The 21742-nt window shown below is 45.3% G+C and overlaps 1 protein-coding gene across 1 annotated transcript; it reads right to left on the bottom strand.

The window, feature by feature from the left end:
* Positions 1–19688: 19688 nt before the first annotated feature.
* On the bottom strand, positions 19689–21275 carry LOC115671942 (uncharacterized). Its single transcript, XM_056313386.1, has 3 exons — positions 21142–21275; positions 20575–20596; positions 19689–20306 (listed from the first exon to the last, which is right to left on the bottom strand). The coding sequence occupies exons 1-3, from the start codon at positions 21273–21275 to the stop codon at positions 19689–19691; spliced, it is 774 nt and encodes a 257-aa protein (XP_056169361.1).
* Positions 21276–21742: the final 467 nt, after the last annotated feature.

Below are 21742 nucleotides of genomic sequence, written 5' to 3' on the forward strand. Positions count from 1 at the left end.
CAAAAGTTGGTGGTAAACCTAGGATCACGATCCGAAGTAATCGTCACCGGCACTCCATGTAGACGAACTATTTGTCTTACATATAATTCGGCATACCTTTCCAAGTCAAAATCTTTTCGCACCGCTAGAAAATGTGCCGACTTGGTTAATCTGTCCACTATCACCCAAATGGAATCATGGCCCTTTTGGCTCCTTGGTAATCCCATTACAAAATCCATAGTGATGTGCTCCTACTTCCACTTAGGGATTTCCAATGGTCGCAACAATCCTCCTGGCTTACAATGTTGCGCTTTCACTTGCTGGCATGTTAAACACTTAGCTACGTGTTTAGCTATATCCACCTTCATGCCATTCCACCAATAGTGTTGTCTAAGGTTCTGATATATTTTTGTGCTACCAGGATGGATGCTATACTTGCTACGGTGTACTTCCGATAAGATTTCCTCCTTAAGTTCTGCATCATCGGGCACACACAATCGTCCACGGAACTTCAAGATCCCATCCTCTGATACTTGGAAGTCCGCTTTCCTCTTAGTAACATCTATTTCCAAAATTTTCTGAATTTCTTGGTCCGTAGATTGTAAAGCCTTAATCTTAGTTTGGATTTCAGGTTCGATCCTTAGTGTGGCTAGCAAACTCGAGACTTGACTTACTTCAAGTCTAAATTCCGAGTCTCGCACCTTTTCCAACAAGGTCCATTCCTTAACTAACAAGTATGCGATGCTCGACTTCCGATTTAACGCGTCAGCTACCCGGTTGGCCTTTCTGGGGTGATACAAAATATCACAATCATAGTCCTTAAGTAACTCCATCCAACGACGCTGTCTCAAGTTAAGCTCCTTTTGAGAAAACAGATATTTCAAACTTTGATGGTCCGTATATATCTAAAACTTCTCTCCGCATAAGTAATGTCGCCAAATCTTAAGGGCGAATACTATTGCGGCTAATTCCAAATCATGTGTCGGGTAGTTCAACTCATGCGGTCTCAACTGTCTTGATGCATAGGCCACTACTCGTCCATTTTGCATGAGTACACACCCCAGTCCTTTTAACGACGCATCGCTATAAATTTCATATCCTCCTGGTCTTGATGGAATAGTTAACACCGGCGCCGTTGTCAATCTATGCTTTAGTTCTTGAAAACTTCTTTCACATTTATCGGTCCATTCAAATCTTATTTCCTTTTTCAACAAATGTGTCAAAGGTGTTGCTATTGCTGAAAACCCTTCCACGAAACGTCGGTAATATCCTGCCAAACCCAAAAAGCTTCGAACCTCTGTTACCGTCATTGGTCTCAGCCACTTCATTACAGCTTCAATCTTTGCTGGATCTACTGAGATTCCTTCCCCAAAGATCAAGTGTCCAAGAAATGCTACTCGATTGAGCCAGAATTTGCACTTACTAAACTTGGCGTACAATGCGTGTTCTCTTAAGGTCCGTAGAACTTTACTTAAATGTATCTCATGCTCTTCCGGGCTCTTCGAGTACACCAATATGTCGTCTATGAACACTATCACAAATTGATCCAGGAATTCCTTAAACACTCAATTCATTAAATCCATAAAGGCAGCAGGGGCATTAGTCAACCCAAACGGCATTACTGTAAACTCATAATGCCCATTTCTTGTCCTGAATGCCGTTTTCGGTATGTCCTCCTTCCTAATCCTTAACTGATGATATCTTGTCCTCAAATCAATCTTAGAAAATACCGAAGCCCCTTGTAACTGATCAAATAAATCATCTATTCTTGGCAGGGGATACTTATTCTTAATAGCCACTTGATTCAACTGCCTGCAATCAATGCATAACCTTAATGACCTATCCTTCTTCCTCACAAATAAGACTGGCGCTCCTCATGGAGACGCACTTGGATGAATGAAACCTTTGTCCAATAACTCTTGCATTTGCACATTTAACTCTTTTAACTCTGGCAACGACATTCTATAAGGTGCCTTCGAGATTGGTTCAGTACCGGGGGCTAATTCAATTACAAATTCTACCTCTCTTTTCCGGTGGCAATCCCGGCAATTCCTGAGGAAAGACATCGGGAAAGTTGCATACCACAGCTATGTCCTCTAACCTTGGTTCCTTAATTTTGGAATCAACCACTGTCCCTAAAAATCCTTGACACCCTTCGTCCAACAACTTAGTCACTTCCAGTGACGTAATCCAGGGGATCGAGGTTCCTCCTCGATTTCCCACAAATTCGTATCTACGGTGTCCAACCGGATTAAATTGAATCACCCTATTACTATAATCCAATACAGCTTTTTGCTTAACCAACCAATCCATGCCAATAATCACATCAAAATCATACATGACAATGACTGCTAGATCTATCCTTTCTTCTCTATCACCAATCACTATCTTACAATTAGGGCATCCTAACGAAACTATTACTTCATCATTCAACAGAGTATTAATGCATAACACAACTTCAAGTGATTTTGGCTTCCCGATATTCTTCTTAACGGGTGGGACAAAGCACTGATTTCCCGCTATCGGTTTCTTTCCAAACTGACGGTTGTCCTTAACTGGAGCATACCGTGACCCAAATGCGGCAATTCTTTCCATGAAGTCATGCTCGATTGCTTGAGCCCTTTCATAAATCTCATGATAATCCCTCAAGTTCAATGATATCATCTGGCTGCGGAGATCTGGCTTCAGCCCATCTCGAAATCTCCGGGCCTTGTCCAAAGGATCCTCTACCATCCTCGAGGCAAACTTAGATAACCAAGCAAATTCAGCCTCATACTGATCTACTGTCCTCTGTCCCTGACGAAGTCTCATAAACTCAGCCAATTTTCGTTCCCGGGCACTCTCAGAAAAGTACTTACCATTGAAGACTTCCACAAACATCGCCTAAGTTTGGGTGGCACTAGCAGGGAACACCCTTCCTCTGGTGGCTTTCCACCAATCACTTGTGTTTCCTTGGAACTGGTACACCGCCAGGGTTACCTTCTCTTCTTCGGTGCATCCTAGTACTTCAAAGGCCTTTTCTAATTCCTCTACCCAAAGTGATGCAGCCTCAGGGTCGCCTTTACCATCAAATTAAGGGGGCTTTAATTTTAAGAACTGCCCTACCGATTGATGCATCTGACGATTCACATTCACCTGCCCTTGCCCTTGATTCCCATTGTTACCATTGATGGCAGTGGCTGCAGCGGCCTCAGCAGCTTGGGCAATAGTGGCAGCTCATTCCTGAGCCTGCCGTCCCATTAGATTTCCAATCTCTTCTAGGGTCCTCATGGCCGCATCCATTCTCAGATCTCCTACAGGTTGGGCTTGCGAACTTGATTGGCCTCTTGTCCCTCTACCTCTCGAACTCATACTCACGATTTTCTATCACTCACCTACCTGCTATAATTCTACTCAGGAATTAGAGATCTAGGTCTACCACACCAGTCTATAGTCCTAGGCAGTGAATTATCTCAATAATTCACTTAACAAGCAATCAACCACCACAACATGAGTTCACAATCAATAAGTTTCGTGCACGTACCTCAAGTCCATACGCACCTGCAACTCAACCGTGAAAGCACTCAATTCACCCATCAATCATAACAAACAATCCAGACATACGCGTAGCGCCAGACACACCTATGACTCACTAAGGTCTCCTTAAATAGCTACCCAGGGTCTCCGCTCCTTATCACTCTAGGTTTCGACCGACTTGGATCGAGCTGACCTTGCTCTGATACCAAATCAAAAGGGATATCACGCCCCGAACCCCGACGAGCGCGCGACACCTCAAGCTTGGTCGAATTAGTGCGACGTCCCAGGAAACATCACCAATCCAAACCAACACATCAGAGTTCGAACACGGCGGAAACGAGAACATAAACCCTGACAATATAATCATGGGGTAATAGGGAGAGACAAATCACCAAACCACCAAGCACTATATTACACCGCGATATATACAATATCCATTACAATCCATCACAACCAGCAACCAATCACTTCATTACATCCACTATATTCACAATAAACATATTATACACGCAAACTGGCTTCTACAGTTCGCACCACCAACATCAAAAGGGATCAGTAGTCTGGGTATATACTAATTCCAAAAAGGGGCACTTCAAAAAGGGTTACCCTACCCCTAACTAACCCCTACGACCTCTAGACGGGGTCCACTCTGAGTCGGTCTCCCCAGAACCTGAATCTGACTCTCCCTGATCCACCTGCTCCTCTGAAGACTTAGAATCTGCCTCAATCTCAATCGGATTATCTTCGTCTCCCGACTCCAATGGGACCTCAATCAGCTCCTCTTCATCTTGCTCCTCCTCCGGTTCTTCTTCCGGTTCTTCTTCGAACTCCATCTCGGGTTCCTCTTCCAACTCCATCTCTTCGGGATCTTCCTCCGGGTTCGACTCTATCGGTGTTTCCTCTTGATGAGGCTCCTCGGGTATTGGTTCGAAGGCTACCTCCATCTGATCTCACTCCAAGGGTGCAAATTAGTGCCCAGACTCCGCAGGAGCGGTGCCTGTACTGGTCAACTCGCCCTCGGAGGGAAGTATAGCCGACGGGTCCCAGTCACCTACTCCATCGAATGGGACATCGAAACCTCGCACTGGCCTGAACTCATCTAGCCCGTCTTGGAAGCACCATGCTACATAGGTATGGGGTTGCCACAACTGTTCACCCACATTTACCCAAACTATACTGATATGCTTAATCCAAGTGTGGTTCTCATCTATAGGGTACTCCAAAACGGTATGTTCCGTGTGCATCGGGATCCCAAAACGCTCTAGAGGAGGGATATTCATTGTACCGGCCGGGGGTCCGAAATGGTTTGGTTTAACAACCATGAAACACTTCTCAATAAGCGAAACCCTAAACCCTACCTAGGCTAACACGTATCTCTGGGCATGTTCGAGCACACAAAACACACAACTATCACGCCAGAACAATAGCAGGCACAAATGTCTCACCTTGATATGTACGAAATCTTACATGCAAATTCAAGCATTATTACCAGAAACCGACACCATGTTGCACTCAATAATACCAATCAAACCATATTCATGCCCATATTCGCATAACAAACACAACATCATACGATTCCCATTTCACTCGAGCACACGCATCCAATTCATTTCTGACCCGCGTAAACACGCCTTAGGTCCAAAAACTAGCCATCGATCTCTGACCCGCGTAAACACGCCTCAGGTCCAACAACACTTCTATAGCCCGCGTAAACGAACACGCCTCAGGCTCGATGTCTCTAGCCCGCGTAAACGAACACGCCTCAGGTGCAACACCGATCTCCCTTTTTATAACACAACCCGCGTAAAACGCATCAGGTTGAACAACACTTCTATAGCCCGCGTAAAAACGCCTCAGGCTTGGTGTCTCTAGCCCGCGTAACACGCCTCAGGCACAACACCGATCTCCTTTTTACGGCACAACTCGCGTAAAACGCATCAGGTTGGCGGTCTTCCGGTAAAACCGGGCATCGTCCCGCGTTACAGTACACACCTCAGGACGGGTTCAATTCCCCGCGTTACAGTACATGCCCAGGGATTATGCGATCAAGCGAGCATGTTAACAAACCATATTTTATCTGGACCCCGCGTTACAGTACACGACTTAGGGTTTTTAGTAATCATGCGCACACCACGTCACATGCAGATTTCATACGACCAACTCGCACACGTCATTCGACATATTCAGGCTAACAATAAACCATGCTAACTCACAATTTTACCAATTTAATTCGCACGTGCACAATTTAACGCGAATTTTTGCATTTTAAGCCAAATCACACCACTCAAGGGCGTCGTACTCCTACCGACAACCCCAATCCAGCACGCGCCACATTTCAAACATAAATATGCACCAATTCAGCCACAATATGCACGGCAACTGAATCACCACAGAAAAATCACTATAACGGCACATTTAGGCCCGTTTTTCACGCAACAAATCACGATAATCACCCGTAATCATTCCGATCACCAACTTAATCAATTCTAACCTCAATTCCACCTCTAAAATTATCACAAATCCATCCAAACAACTCAGCCAACTCAGTCCACCAATTTCTCAACGAATAACCCCTAAAACTCGCTAAAACGGCCCTGAACTAACCCGAAATTGCCCGCTATCCAAGGCGAGGTTTAGGATATCACTTACCCGGAGTTCTAGGCTAGATTTAGCAACCAAGGGTGGCGGAACAAGGGAAAAAAAGCAACGGCGGCGTCAACGAGCGGCGAGGGGCGCCGACGGCCTCACGGTGACTACGTACGGACGGCGGTGGTGACGGGCGTGCGGCGGCGGCCAAAGGCGTGGCTGGCTGGCCACGACGAGAGGGAGAGAGAGGGAGGGAGGGGTGAGAATGAGAGGGAGAGAGAGAAAGAGAGAGGAAAAGAATTATATAAGAGACGCCAATAATTGGTGTCCTACCCCAAGCCAAAATTACCATCCTATCCCCCTCTCAACTTTCCATCCAATGACCAAGATTCAATCTTATCCAAAAATCGACGGCCAAGATCAACTCTCACAAAAATATTCAAGGGTAAAATAGGAATTTCACAAAAAGTGCAGGGGCAAAATCGTCCAAAAATTTATATCTCTAAAGTTGGTATGAAATGACCAAAATGCCCTTCTCATATTACACTTGGTCTTCACAAAATCCGAGGGGCAAAACGGTCATTTTTCACTTCCTGTCAAAATTTCAGTTTTCTGACGAATCCGGACAAATCCGAGGTTGACCACAAAAATAACGACGTTGTCCAATTACTCTGTCATGACTTTCAAAATTTTCAACACCCAAACTCAGTCTCTATTTAATGGCCAAACTCAAATAAATGCGACTTGAGCTTATCTCAACTAACGGGTGGCTTTCGGGAAAATTCGTACATTCGACCAGTGGTCGATACTAAATCGAGCCACGTTTTAGTTCACTTTAGCCATGGCGACCTCGATTATTATATAATTATGAGGATCAATCACTAGTTCTAGAGAACGCGATCGTTTGGAATAGGTTTGAGATCATTTGCAAATTTCGTATTCTGGCGAGGCGGAATCACCCGCGATCCAATTATACGACATTCGCAAATCGATCCATGACCATCCTTAGATCGGTCTATATTAGCCCAAAATATCACCTCGACAATCCTTATGGTCGAAAGTCAGTCCATGGTCAGGTTCTATGGTCGCGCGAATCTAGATCCCTAATTAGCCTTTCCCTATTGGTTAGTGTCCCAAGAGTGATCAAGTCTGGGCAAGATTTACTACAAGTGCGTTATTGAAATTACGCATTTCATAAATACCAAGTGGGTCGAAATTTGGAATGTCACAGGTGGGCATACCAGATATTCTTTTATCCTGTCAAAGGCTTATTGACACTTCGCATCCCACTTTATTTTGGCATTTTTCTTCAACAGTTTGAAGAATGGTTTAGCAGTCTCAGAAAGCTGATATATGAAACGGGCAATGTAGCTTAATCGCCCCAATAGGCTTCTCACTTCTTTTACCGTAGAAGGAGTCTTTAAATCGTATATTGCCTTGATCTTGGAAGGATCTATTTCGATGCCCCTGTTACTGACCACAAATCCTAGCAGTTTGCCAGATTTTGTACTAAATACACATTTGTTAGGGTTCAATCGCAACTTGTACTTTCTAAGTCTTTCGAACAATTTGTGAAGCACCTCAACATGATCTTCTCCTTGTTTGGATTTTACAATCATGTCATCCACATATACTTCGATTTCTTTGTGCATCATGTCATGGAACAAAGTTACCATTGCCCTTTAATATGTGGCACCAGCATTTTTCAAACCGAAAGGCATCACCTTATAACAAAATGTGCCCCATGGTGTTATGAAGGATGTTTTCGCCTTATCCTCTTTCTTCATGAGGATTTGATTATATCCTGAGAAACCATCCATGAATGAAAATGTTTCAAAACCAGTAGTGCTATCCACTAATACATCAATATGTGGAAGCGAAAAATCATCCTTAGGGCTTGCTTTATTTAGGTCGCGATAATCAACGCACACCCGTACTCGATCATCTTTCTTCATTACGGGTACTATGATGGCAACCCATTATGGATATGGTACTACTTCGATAAAACCGACTTCGAGTAATTTCATCACTTCTTCTTCTATTTTCTTTGCCAATTCCGGCTTTGTTCGCCTCAGTTTTTGCTTCTTTGGTGGAATATTTGGATCAATTGGCAAAGCATGTTTAACTATGCTCGGATCGAGGCCTGGCATGTCAGCATAAGACCATGTGAATATATCTTGATATTCCTTGAGCAAATCTATGATCCTTTCTGTCTCTGCTGAGGGAAGACTTTCTCCAATCTTAACTTCTTTGGGATTCTCCTTATCGCCCAGATTAACAGTGATCGTTTTCTCTAACGTGAGTGGCTTTGATTCTTCATGACGGATCCATTCTCTTCTGATTCATTCCTCATCTTCATTATCCACTTCAATATCGCAAGTGATCTCCTCGGAAATATTTGGGTCACATATGAACCTATTATGGATATGCGAATGCTCATGCCTGACATGTAACAAACATGATTAGTAATTGCGTACGAAGTAAATAACGTACATAGTCCTATGAAAACCCTTCGGAAATTCATTTTGAAATTTGTTTTGAAAGAACATAAAGACAGAGCTAGTCCTCATATCATTAGACGTCCTTGCTCTTAAAATCATTTTCACAATGAGGAGTAATATAGAAACCCAAAGCCTCAAGCCTCATGAGTGAGGATAATATTCATCATAGGTTTGGTTTTGTTTCTACATGTCCTTAACAAAACATTTGATCAGTTTTATTGAATTGAAAAACGTGATTACATCTAGATCAAAAGAAATGTAAATTGTAACTGAACTGAAATTGCAAATGAAATCACAGGAAACTTGAAATTGCAATCAATAAAATGCAATGGAAAAAACTAGTAGCAAAAGTTCAAGAGAATCTTCCTACTCCAGTGCGTAGGTATCTTCTGCCTCAGTTATGATAACGTTGATGGTATTCTCTTCGAATAAATTTGGCAGAACAGATTCCTCTTCTGCATGTAAGTCTTCTTCTTGAAGTAGCTTGGAAGGTCCAGGAAAAGTTTCCTTGATGTGGATATGATGATAGGGAAGCTCTTTAGCTTTGCCCTTCCATATGGATGGATTAATGAGGCAATCACCTCGGCCTCTACATTCTCCATGATTCTTTCGACTTTGGCCTTGGCCGCCATGGTGATTATTAGAATTATCTGGAATATAACCTACTCCGTGCTTCATTCTTGTAGCGAGAGGAGTGATAGGTTCTTTGATTCCTTGAGACTTTGATCCAAGACCATTATCGGGAGTAAATCCATACTGGCATAACATTCTTCCAGACATAATGGATGATATTGAGAACTCTGGGGATTTTATGATGTAACCGGTAGGAATTTGCACCATTGAGATCATTTCGAAAGAATGATAACTTGGTTCTTCTTTCACTTTGGGTTCGACATAAGGTATTGCACTCTTTTTGTAGGTGGTGAAATCTGTCTCCCCGTGTACGGTGATCATCTTGCCATTAATGATAAACCCGACCTTCTGATGGAGACTTGAAGAAATGGCGCCAGCCATATGAATCCAAGGTCTTCCGAGTAACAAGTTGAAAGTCCTCGAGATATCCACTACTTGGAAGTCAATCAGGAAAGGTACAGGACCTATGTTCACCTCGAGCTTGATATCGCCAATAATGTCTTTTTTCATTCCATCAAACGAGCGTACTGTTACCTTGGAAGGTTTGATGAGATCTTCACTAATCCCCAAGCGATGCAGTGTGCTTAGTGGACACAAATTAAGTGTGGAACCATTATCGATCAGCACCCGTGACACCTCCTTGCATCGGCATCTGACGGCAATATACAGAGCCTTATTATGGGAATGCCCGTCAATTGGGAAATCTTCATCGGAGAAGGCAATTTGATCCTTTAAAAGAATAGTGCCAACAAAGTCTTCCAATTGTACTTCATTAATTGTCTCCGGGATGTGCACTTCATTGAGAAGCTTCATAAGCACCATTTTGTGGCTTTCTGAAGTCTTGAAGAGATCCAATAGAGAAATCTGTGCCAGCATCTTTCTTAGCTGTTCAATTACCTCAAATTCACTCGTCTTCATGACTGAAAGCAACTGTTTAACATCTTTTTCGGTTACTCCTTTCTTTTCGTGTTCACTGTCCTTCGTGGCATTGCATCTTCCCGATCGGGTTATGGCATCAACTTCTTTGGGAGAGTAATCCCAAGGTACACACTTAATGTCAAACTTTTCTTCTGGAGGGAGAGTGATGATCACAGGCTGTGTTTCTTCTTCTTCGATCCTTAGCCGATCAATGGGAAGTTGGATAGTGATTGGTATGACGGGGCCTTCCTCCTCCTTATATTTATCTACCTCATCAAGCTTGATTAGAAATGGTGTAATCATGGATACCATGCTTCTATTGACTTCGTCAGTATCCATTCCACCCCAACCATCAGGTGTGATTGTTTCGTTCTTGAATGCCCATGAAGGAGGTATATATTTGACACGGTAATTATACCGGCCACTATCTTAACCCAGAAAATCAACAATTTCCCCTTATCTTCGTGTTTTTTGAACAAATTACCTATCACCTCGGCGAGTCTTTTTCTTTTCATGATCTTTATTCTCCTTGAGATTCAATTGGCTGATCGGGACCTCATCCATACCACCCCATCCCTCCGGTACAATGTCTTCGTTTTTGAACGCCCATGGTGGTGGTGTATATTTGACACGATAATTGTATTTACCGCTGTCTTGACCGAGTAAGTCTATAGTTCGCCTTCAACAGATGATTTCTGGGTGAAACGTCTTTTTCCCTGACGGACCTTTTCTTTCTCCTTTTCATCCTGATCTGTTTCTTCCTGAAACATTTCTTTCTTGGGTAGAACTTTCTTCTCAGGACTGATTTCATCGTCCATACCACCCCAGCCATCAAGCACAATTACTTCATTTTTAAATGCCCATGGCGGTGGGGTATATTTCACTTGGAAGTTATATTTTCCGGAGTCTTCTCCCAAGTTGTCTACAATCTCGCCTTTTAGGAGTGCTTCTTGACGAAAGCGAGCATCCCCTAATCGAGAAGCTTTAATATTGACTTCATATTCATCTTCATTGTCAGACCTGATCACTATTTCTTCATCCTTGATCATGTTTACTATATTGTGCTCAAGAAGAGGATTCTGATGTACATTTGGCTCGGGCTCTTGGAAGTTCAATATCTTCTTGTCAATGAGCTGTTGAACCTTGTACTTTAGAGTGGGACAATTATCTACATTATGCCCCCTTTCTCCCATGTGATAGGCGCAAGTCTTTGACTCATCGTACCAAGAAAATCTCGCAGGATTGTCTCTCGGTACTTCCTTGGCCACCAAATGCCTTTCCAGAAGCATTGGTAATAGCTTTAACAGGGGTCGAGGCAACGGTGTATATTGCCTCATGGCCTTTTATTTGGCTCGAATTGCCTTGGATTTTTCCAAGCAACATTTGATTGCTTTGGAAATGATGCTTGATGAGTACTTGGGCTCAACACCATAGCCACTTCTCGGATGGGTTCTTTATCTTTTTTCCCGGGGTAAGGCCTTCGTTCTACTGTTTCTTGAGCCTTCTTTTCTTTCTAACCCCATTCAATTCTCTCACCCACCTTTACCAACATGGTGAATGTCTAACAGCCTGATACATGAAGTTTGTCATAATACTCAATTGGCAATGACTTTAGAAAGAGCTCAATGAGCTCTTCTTCACTTATGGCGGGCTTTACTTGTGAAGCAACAGCTTTCCATCTCTGAGCATAGGCTTTGAACCCTTCATTCTTTCGTTTCTCTGTTCTGACGAGATCCTCTCTAGTTGGGAGTACTTCAACATTAAACTTGTACTGGCGAAGAAATTCTCCTGCCAAATGATCCCATTCAGTGAAGTCTTCTATGTCGAGGGCTGTATACCATGTAAGGGCCGCCCCTCTCAAACTATCTTGAAATGTGCTGATAAGAAGTGGCGTGTTATCGGAATATCTTGCCATCTTACGGAGATAATACTTTAAATGGCTTTTGGGACAACCAATGCCATCATACTTGCTCACGAACTCTGGCTCCTTATAGTTTTCTGGAACAACCACCTTTGCGTACAGTGAGAACTTGTCGAACCTTTGAAGCTCATAACCTTGACTTGCTAAGCATTCTTCAATTTTGGCCAATCTCTTGGCCTCTTCTTCATCTTTTGTTTTGGATGTCTTCTTGATTTGATCATCATCTTCCAAATTTACCACCTCAGGCGTAGTCTTTGGAGGATTCTCTTGAACCAGTTCTGTCACGCCCCGAACCCTACGGCACACAACATCCTTCTTTGGTCGTATTGGTGCGACGTCCTAGGAATCGTCGCCGACCCAAAACCCAAATCGGAGAACAATACACATGCGGAAACGATCAAACACCAGTACATAATTAAAACATGACCAAGGTAGCAACAAATATCATAAACACATACTTACATTAAACAAGGGAGGATTTACAATATCCATTTGAAACAAAAATATACATAAACCAAAACGGGTCAGCAAGCCACTAACATCAAAAAGGGATACGTGGCTCGGGCGGTCAGGTACTAGATCTAAGAAGGGCTCATTCCAAAAAGTGTCGTCCCTAAACCCTAACTATGCTCAAGGCTAACCCCTAGGGTAACCCATCTGGGTCGGATCCCGAAGACTCGGATGAATCATCGGACGACTCGGACTCATAATCCATAGACTCGGACTCGACCTCCAATGGCTCCTCCTCGGGATCATCCTCCGGCTCTGACTCCAGCTCCATCGGCTCCGGCTCGGGATCGAACTCCTACTCCATCAGCTCCTCCTCCTCAGGGTCGGAATCCATGTCGGACTTGAAGATGACTGGCCGAGGGTCAGAATCCGTCTCGGACACGGCGTCGGGGCTCACTATCTCCCCATCGGCAGAATGTAGGTCTCGCAGGCCTAACCCGTCGAACGGGATGTCGAAGGTCCTAAGGGGCCCGTAAAAGCCAGTCTGGTCCCGGTAGTACCAACCTAGATAGGGATGGGCCTTGAGCTGTGGCCCGCCCTCATCGACTCAAACAATAGTATAAAACCTAAAATACGCCTTCTCGTTCCAACCGGAGTACTCGGTCACCGAATGGTCTATACGGTTCGGGATCCCAAAACGTAACGGTACGCCTGCCATCCTCAAGACTAGGGGTCTGAAATGTTGAGTTTTAACAACAGTGAGAACGAATCTCAGTAAGTAGGCCCCCTAAACCTAAACTAGGCTAACATGCACCTCCATACAAGCAACTAACCAATCATACAGTCCAATACACAAACAACTTAGGCCCTCGGGCCCAAATCAAATCTATCACCGACCCTGCAGGTTAGGTACATAATAATGACACCGAGAAAATCAATCATGGCACATACACATTCTCAATTGGCCACAATCACTTGCCATGCACATGCTCATACTCATTAATATGCACTTCGCACACGAGCCAATTTCTTATTTAATCACCAACCCGCGTTAAACGCATCAGGTCTATCACTTTCCAATTCATCCCCGACCCGCGTTAAACGCATAAGGTCTATGACACAACCCGCGTGAACGACGCCTCAGGTTGGCCATCTTCCGGTACTCCGGGCATCGTCCCACGTTAAACGCCTCAGGACGAGTTCAACACCCCGCGTAAACGACGCCTCAGGGTTTATGTGATCACACGTGCACACTTCACCAATTTATTATTTGAACCCCGCGTAAACGATGCCTCAGAGCATTTTAGGTGACCACATGCTCAATGACATTCGTACAATCTCGCATGATTCACATAACATGGCAACACTCATTATGCACAAATCATGGCCACATCATCCAACACTTGGGACACCAATTGAATCCACTATAATCATCCAATTCAACTTATCAACGTGCCCAAATCACCATTTAACGCAATTCAGCCACGGTACATAAATTGGCACACCAAAGATCATGCAATTAAGTCATTAAAATCACACGAACCTATGGCCCACAACGCCTCACATATCTTGGCCACACCAATCACTCAATATGGAATCACATAATTAATCTAAAACCATGCACAAACCAGCCTCTTCATGGCCCAATTGAATCACACATGGTAATTCACATTTAAGCCATAGATTAGCCACACAAAATCCAATCAAGCCCACATTAATTAGCCACTAACCAGACCACTCTAGGCCTCTAAATCACCTTTAAATCATCACACTAGGCCACCAAAATCACCACATGATCAGCCCTAATCATCAGCCAACAATTAACCCCTAAATCACCCTAATTAACCCCTAAACTTGTCTAAAAATGCACAAAATCCTAATTAGGGTTTAGGATTTTTACTCACCCAAATCCTAAGCTCCAAATGAGGCCGAACAAGGGAGAAAGATGGGCTGGGCGGTGCTGGTTCACGCCGGACCAGCGGAGCTCCGGCGGCTCCCACGGGCGGTGGTTGGCGGCGGTGACGGGCTAGTGGTGTCACTTGCGTCGGACGGCAAGTGAGGATGATGGTGATGGTGATGGTGCCGTGGGAAGGAGAGGGGAAAGTCTAGGGTGGCTGTGGTAGCGGTGTGTGAGGCAAACGGGCGGCCGGCGGCGGCGGTGCTTGGGCGGCATTGGCACGGCCAAGGCGGCTGATCGGTGGTGGTGGTGTGTCGAAATGCAAGAGAGAGAGAAGGAGAGATGGCGAGGGTGAGGTGGCCGAGTGGTGGTGGTGTGTGTAAGGTGGTGGCGTGGCTGGCGGATCCGGCGGCGACGGCATAGCCGCGGCTTGGGCTGCTCCGGCGGGGCTGGCTTTTTCACGTGGCCAAGGAGGAAGAGAGAAAATGGAGAGGGTGAGAGGGCTTGGTCGGCCGAATGGGGGGAGTGAAGGGGGAGAAAGAGAGAGAGAGTTTTGATAAAAAATGCTTGAGTGGGTTAGGTGACCAACTCCCTAGCAAGTACAAGACTACCCACTACACTATAATTCTAATCAAATGGCCAAGATTCAAATACCAATCAATCCTATCCAAAACCAAGGGCTAGGATTCATTCTAGATCAAAATATCTAAGGGTGAAATGGGGAATGAGCAAGAGTGATGGGGTTTTATTGACCAACATTTTTGGCCACTAATAGGACTGAACAAGTCCAAAATACCCTCTAATAATTCGGAATTAAGGCTTAGGGTCCAAGGGCAAAACGGTAATTTTCCACTCCCAGTCCAAAATTCTATTTATCGACCATACCGATCCCAAATATGATTGGCCACACTAATACGATGTCGTCCTTGCAATTTAGTCGCGTACGTCCGTGAAATTCGACACTCAAGTCCGGATTCAACTCAACGATCAATTTCGCTCAAATGCGATTTTAGCGTCTCTTACTAACGGGCGACTTTTTAGGGGTTACGCATATCGACCTAGGGTCACTCGAGTTGTGACGGTCTCGATTTCCAAGAGAACACGAGGATTTATCGCTAGTTCCGGGGGTCACGATTGTTCGGAGTAAGTTTAGGATCGGTCACCATGCATACTCTCGGTCGTGCGGAATTACCCGCGAATCCGATTGTACGTCATTGGCAAACCAGATCCGTCGCCCTCCTTGAATCGGCCCGCATTGGCCCAAAATATTCCCTCGTCGTTCGTCGGAATTGAAGCTCGATTCGCGGTCCAGTTTTTGGTTCCATGTACCATTTTCCTAGTTAGCCATTCCCTATGGGTCAGTATCCCGAGAGTGATCAACTCCAGGCGAGACTTACTAAAACGAAATGAGAAATACACATCTATTTCATTGATCCCGGAAGTGGGTCGAATTCAGAATGTCACAACTCTTCCCCCCTTACAAAAATTTCGTCCTCGAAATTTACGACCCAAACCCATCTACTCAAACAACTAGGGGTATTGACGTCGCATCGCTTCTTCACTTTCCCAGGTGGCACCTTCGGTTCCATGGTGCTCCCAAACAACCTTGACCATCGGGATCGTTTTGTTTCGCAGCACCCGATCCTTTCTTTCTTCAATCCTCACTGGCCTTTCCACGTACGACACCTTGTCGTCCACGTCTATTTCTTCGTATCTCAGCACATGGGTCGGGTCCGGTTCATACTTCCTCAGCATTGACACGTGGAATACGTTATGCACTTGGGACAAGTTAGGCAGCAAGGCAAGCCTATAGGCCAGATCTCCAATCTTCTCCAAAATCTCGAATGGACCGACATATCTCGGGCTCAACTTTCCTTTCTTGCCAAATCGGGACAGTCCTTTCATTGGCGATACCTTAAGAAAAACATGATCACCCACCTGAAACTCCAAAGGTCTCCGTCTCCGATCGGCATAACTTTTCTCGTGGCTCTGTGCTGTCTTTAACCTTTCCCGAATGATCTCGACTGCCTCAACTGTCTGTTGCACCAATTCTGGACCCGTTATACTCCGTTCCCCAACTTCATCCCAACACATTGGCATTCTGCATGCTCTGCCATATAATGCCTCAAACGGTGCCATCGGAATACTCTGTTGATAACTATTATTGTGGGCGAACTCGACTAAATGCAATGTTGTTCCCATTTGCCCTGGAAATCCAACACACATGCACGCAACATGTCTTACAAAAGTCTGGATCGTCCTCTCTGACTGGCCATCCGTCTGTGGATGATAGACCGTACTAAACTGAAGCTTCGTCCCTAAGGCCGATTTCAGACTTTTCCAAAAATTGACAGTAAATCTGGGATCACGGTCCGAAGTGATCGTTACTGGCACTCCATGCAGTCGGACAATCTGTCGTACATACAATTTTGCATACCTTTCCAACTCAAAATCCTTTCGCACCGTCAGGAAGTGCGCTGACTTAGTCAGTCTGTTCACTATCACCCAAATCGAATCGTGTCCTTTCTGGCTTCTTGGCAATCTCGTGACAAAGTCTATCGTGATATGTTCCCATTTCCATTCGGGGATATCCAATGGTCGCAGAAGTCCTCCAGGCTTACAATGCTGCGCCTTTACTTGCTGACAGGTCAGACATTTTGCCACATGCTTGGCCACATCCGTTTTCATCCCATTCCACCAGTAATGTTGCCGCAGGTTCTGATACATCTTTGTACTGCCGGATGAATGCGATAATTACTGCGATGAGCTTCCTTCAAAATTTTCTCCTTAAGTTCCACATCGTCGGGCACGCACAATCGTCCACGGAACTTCGAAATCCCGTTCTCGAATACTTGGAAATTTGGTTTTCTTTTGACGGCGTCTATTTCCACTATCTTCTGAATTTCTTGGTTCGTAGATTGCAATGCCTTAATCTTGGTTTGAATTTCCGGTTCGATCTTCAATGCGGCAAATAGATTCGACACATGGCTCACCTCAAACTTAAACTCTGAATCTCTTATCCTTTCCAATAAAGTCCATTCCTTGACCATCATATGTGCCATACTCGACTTCCGACTTAGCGCATCTGCCACTCGATTGGCCTTCCCAGGGTGATACAAGATGTCGCAATCGTAGTCCTTGAGGAGTTCCATCCAACGACGCTGCCTCATATTCAATTCCTTCTGTGAAAACAAATACTTGAGGCTCTGATAATCCGTGTAAATCTAGAACTTTTTCCCGCACAAATAATGCCTCCAAATCTTAAGGACGAAGATGATCGTAGCCAATTCCAAATCATGAGTCGGGTAATTCATTTCGTGCGGTTTCAATTGACGTGACGCATACGCAACCACCCTTCCATGTTGCATCAATACACACCCAAGTCCTCTTAATGACGCATCACTGTAGACTTCAAATCCTCCTGGCCCAGACGGAATAGTCAACACCGGGGCAGTCGTCAACCTATGCTTTAGTTCCTGAAAACTCCTCTCACACTTATCGTCCCATTCGAACTTCGCTTCTTTCTTGAGTAACCGTGTTAACGGCATGGCTATTGACGAGAATCCTTCTACGAAACGCCGGTAATACCCTGCCAAACCCAAGAAACTCCGAATCTCCGTTATTGACGTCGGTCTTGGCCACTTGGTCACTGCCTCAATCTTAGTCGGGTCCACTGAAATTCCATCTCCAGAAATTATATGTCCAAGAAACACCACTCGGTTGAGCCAGAACTCGCACTTACTAAATTTGGTGTAGAGTAAGTGTTCTCTTAAGGTCCGTAGTACTTCAGTTAGATGTACCTCATGCTCTTCCGGGCTTTTCGAGTACACCAATATGTCATCGATGAAAACTATAACAAATCGATCTAAGAATTCCTTAAATGCCCGATTCATCAAATCCATAAAGGCAGCGGGGGCATTAGTCAAACCAAAAGGCATCACTATGAACTCGTAATGCCCATATCTTGTCCGAAAAGCCGTCTTAGGTATATCCTCTTTCCTAATCCTCAACTGATGATACCCTGTCCGTAGATCGATCTTAGAAAATACTGAAGCTCCTTGCAACTGATCGAACATGTCATCAATTCTCGGCAGTGGATACTTATTCTTGAAAGTCACCTGGTTCAACTGCCTGTAGTCTATGTACAACCTCAATGTTCCATCCTTCTTCCTTACAAACAGCACCGGCGCTCCCCATGGAGACGCACTTGGGTGGATAAAACCCTTGTCCAGCAACTCTTGCATCTGGACATTTAACTCCTTCAATTCTGACAGAGACATCCGATACGGTGCCTTCGAGATTGGCTCGGTTCCAGAGGCCAACTCTATTACGAATTCCACTTCTCTTTCTAGTGGCAAACCCGGTAATTCCTGAGGAAAGACTTTGGAAAAATTGCACACCACGGGTATGTCCTCTAATCTTGGCTCCACAACCGTCGAATCCACGACGTTTACCAAATTCCCTTCACATCCCTCATCCAACAACTTGGTTACTTCCAATGAAGAAATCCAAGGGATCGAGGTTCCTCCTCGGTTTTCCATAAATTCGAATCTAGGGTGTCCAATCGGATTGAATTGGATCACCTTACTGCTACAGTCCATCACGGCTTTTTGCTTAACTAGCCAATCCATTCCGACAATCACATCAAAATCGAACATGATTAACACCGCCAAGTCTATCCTTTCCTATCTATCCCCAATTACTATCTTACAGTCAGGACACCCTAAGGAGACTAACACCTTATCATTCAGCGGGGTCATCACACAAAGCATTACTTCAAGCAAAATCGACTCTATCCCAATCAATCTAACAAATTGTTCCGATATAAACGAGTGTGATGCTCCCGGATCAAACAAGGCATACGCAGCATGATAACAAAGAGAGACCGTACCTGTGACCACGCCTGGCGTGTCCTCAGCCTCCCTTCTCGCCATGGCATACACCCTTCCTTGGACTGGCGGTCTACCCTGAATAGCCGGTGGGGGATTTCCAGTCTGATTTCCCATCCGGGGCGGCTGAGATTGCATGGGCGGTCCTGCTGGACATTGTTGAGGGCAATGTCTTATCTGATGATCCATGCTCCCACACTTGAAACATGTCCCAAATCGGTTCTGAGAATAGTTCGGCTTCCCGATGTTCTTCTTAACGGGAGGGACAAAACGCCTATTTCCCGCCATTGGCCTCTTCCTGAAGCGGCGGTTGTCCTTAGCCGGGGTAAACCGCGATCCAGAAGCGGCGGCCCTATCCATCTGATCCCGCTCTATCGCCTGAGCTCGCTCATACATTTCTAATCTCGGATATTCAATGAGATCATCTGGCTTCGAAGGTCCGGCTTCAGCCCATCCCAGATCCTTCGGACCTTATCTAGTGGGTCCTCCACCATCCTTGGCGCGAACTTCGATAGCCTTGCGAATTTCGCCTCATATTGATCTACTGTCATTGATCCTTGGCAAAGTCTCATGAACTCCGCTAATTTCCTTTCCCTGGCACTCTCTGAGAAGTACTTCCCATAGAAATTTTCAGTGAACACAGCCCAAGTCTGGGCAGTACCCTCGGGGAATACTCTCCCCCTGGTGGCCTTCCACCTGTCACTGGCATTCTTCTGCAACTGATACACAGCCAAGGTCACCTTCTCAACTTCGGTGCACCCCAGGACTTCAAAGGCCTTCTCCAGTTCGTCCACCCAACGCGGCGCGGCCTCGGGGTCACCTTTTCCATCGAACTTCGGCGGCTTTAGTTTCAAAAACTGCTCCACCAATTGGTGCATTTGCCTATTCGCAACTACCTGAGCCTGCCCTTGATTGGCCTGATTACCATTAACAGCAGCATTTGCTGCGGCCTCAGCAGCTTGGGCAGTATTGGCAGCCCTCTCTTGAGCCTGCCTTCCCATCAAGTTTCCTATTTCCTGCAGTGTTTGAATGACAGCATCAAGCCTCGGGTCTCTCGTCTCTTGGCCCAACGCACTCGATTGTCCTCAGGTCCCCATTCCTCTACTCATTCTCACGGGTTTCTTACTACTCACCTACTTGCTATAATTCCATTCAGAAATTAGAGACCTAGGCCAAATTATACCAGTCTAAGGTCCAAGGCAAAGAATTACAACAATCAATCACACAGTAGGCGGTCAATCACAAGCAACACGAGGTCTCAATCAAGGAGATATGTGTACCTACCTTGGGTCCTGCCGCACCTGCACTTTGCAGGTCATTTCCAACAATCATCAATCATGAAAATCAAATAGTCTGGAGGTACACGTAGAACACAAGTCTCCCTATTTAGCTACCCAAGGTCATTGCTCCTTATCACTCCAGGCTTCGACCGAGTTGGATCGAGCTGACCTTGCTCTGATACCAAATTAACGGGGGATGTCACACCCTGAACCTTACCGCACGCAACATCCTTCTTCGGTTGTATTGGTGCGACGTCCCAGGACGCGTCGCCGACCCAAAACCCAAATCGGAGAACAATACACATGCGGAAACGATCAAACACCCGTACATAATTAAAACATGACCAAGGTAGCAACAAATATCATAAACACATACTTACATTAAACAAGGGAGGATTTATAATATCCATTTGAAACAAAAATATACATAAACCAAAACGGGTCAGCAAGCCACTAACATCAAAAAGGGGTACGTGGCTCGAGCGGTCAGGTACTAGATCTAAGAAGGGTTCATTCCAAAAAGTGTCGGCCCTAAACCCTAACTATGCTCAAGGCTAACCCCTAGGGTAACCAATCCGGGTCGGATCCCGAAGACTCAGATAAATCATCGGACGACTTGGACTCAGAATTCATAGACTCAGACTCGGACTCAACCTCCAATGGCTCCTCCTCGGGATCATCATCCGGCTCTGACTCCAGTTCCATCGGCTCCGGCTCGGGATCGGACTCCCACTCCATCGGCTCCTCCTCCTCAAGGTCGGAATCCATGTCGAACTCGAAGATGACTGACCAGGGGTCAGAATCCGTCTCGGACACGGCGTCGGGGCTCACTATCTCACCATCGGCAGGATGTGGGTCCCACTTGCCTAACCCGTTGAACGAGATATCGAAGGTCCTAAGGGGCCCGTAAAAGCCAGTCTGGTCTCGGTAGCACCAACCTAGATAGGGATGGGCCTTGAGCTGTGGCCCGCCCTCGTCGACCCAAACAATAGTATAAAACCTAAAATACGCCTCCCCGTTCCAACCGGGGTACTCGGTCACCGAACGGTCTACACGGTTCGGGATCCCAAAACGTAACGGTACGCCTGCCATCCTCAAGGCTAGGGGTCTGAAATGTTGGGTTTTAACAACAGTGAGAACGAATCTCAGTAAGTAGGCCCCCTAAACCTAAA

This window comes from Syzygium oleosum, unplaced genomic scaffold (assembly GCF_021117445.2).
Source record: "Syzygium oleosum isolate NSW1041296 unplaced genomic scaffold, Sole_v2.1 Sole_v2.07, whole genome shotgun sequence".
Taxonomy (NCBI): Eukaryota; Viridiplantae; Streptophyta; class Magnoliopsida; order Myrtales; family Myrtaceae; genus Syzygium; species Syzygium oleosum.

Bases quoted from the DNA above. Each gene is read 5' to 3' on its own strand.
- LOC115671942 (XM_056313386.1), bottom strand. From the start codon at position 21,275: ATGGAACTGGAGTCAGAGCCGGATGATGATCCCGAGGAGGAGCCATTG. The intron at 20,597-21,141 runs GTTACCCTAGGG...TGACCTGCAAAG, and splicing joins TCGGGATCCGACCCGGATTG to TGCAGGTGCGGCAGGACCCA. The intron at 20,307-20,574 runs GTAGGTACACAT...CAAACACTGCAG, and splicing joins CAGGTGCGGCAGGACCCAAG to GAAATAGGAAACTTGATGGG.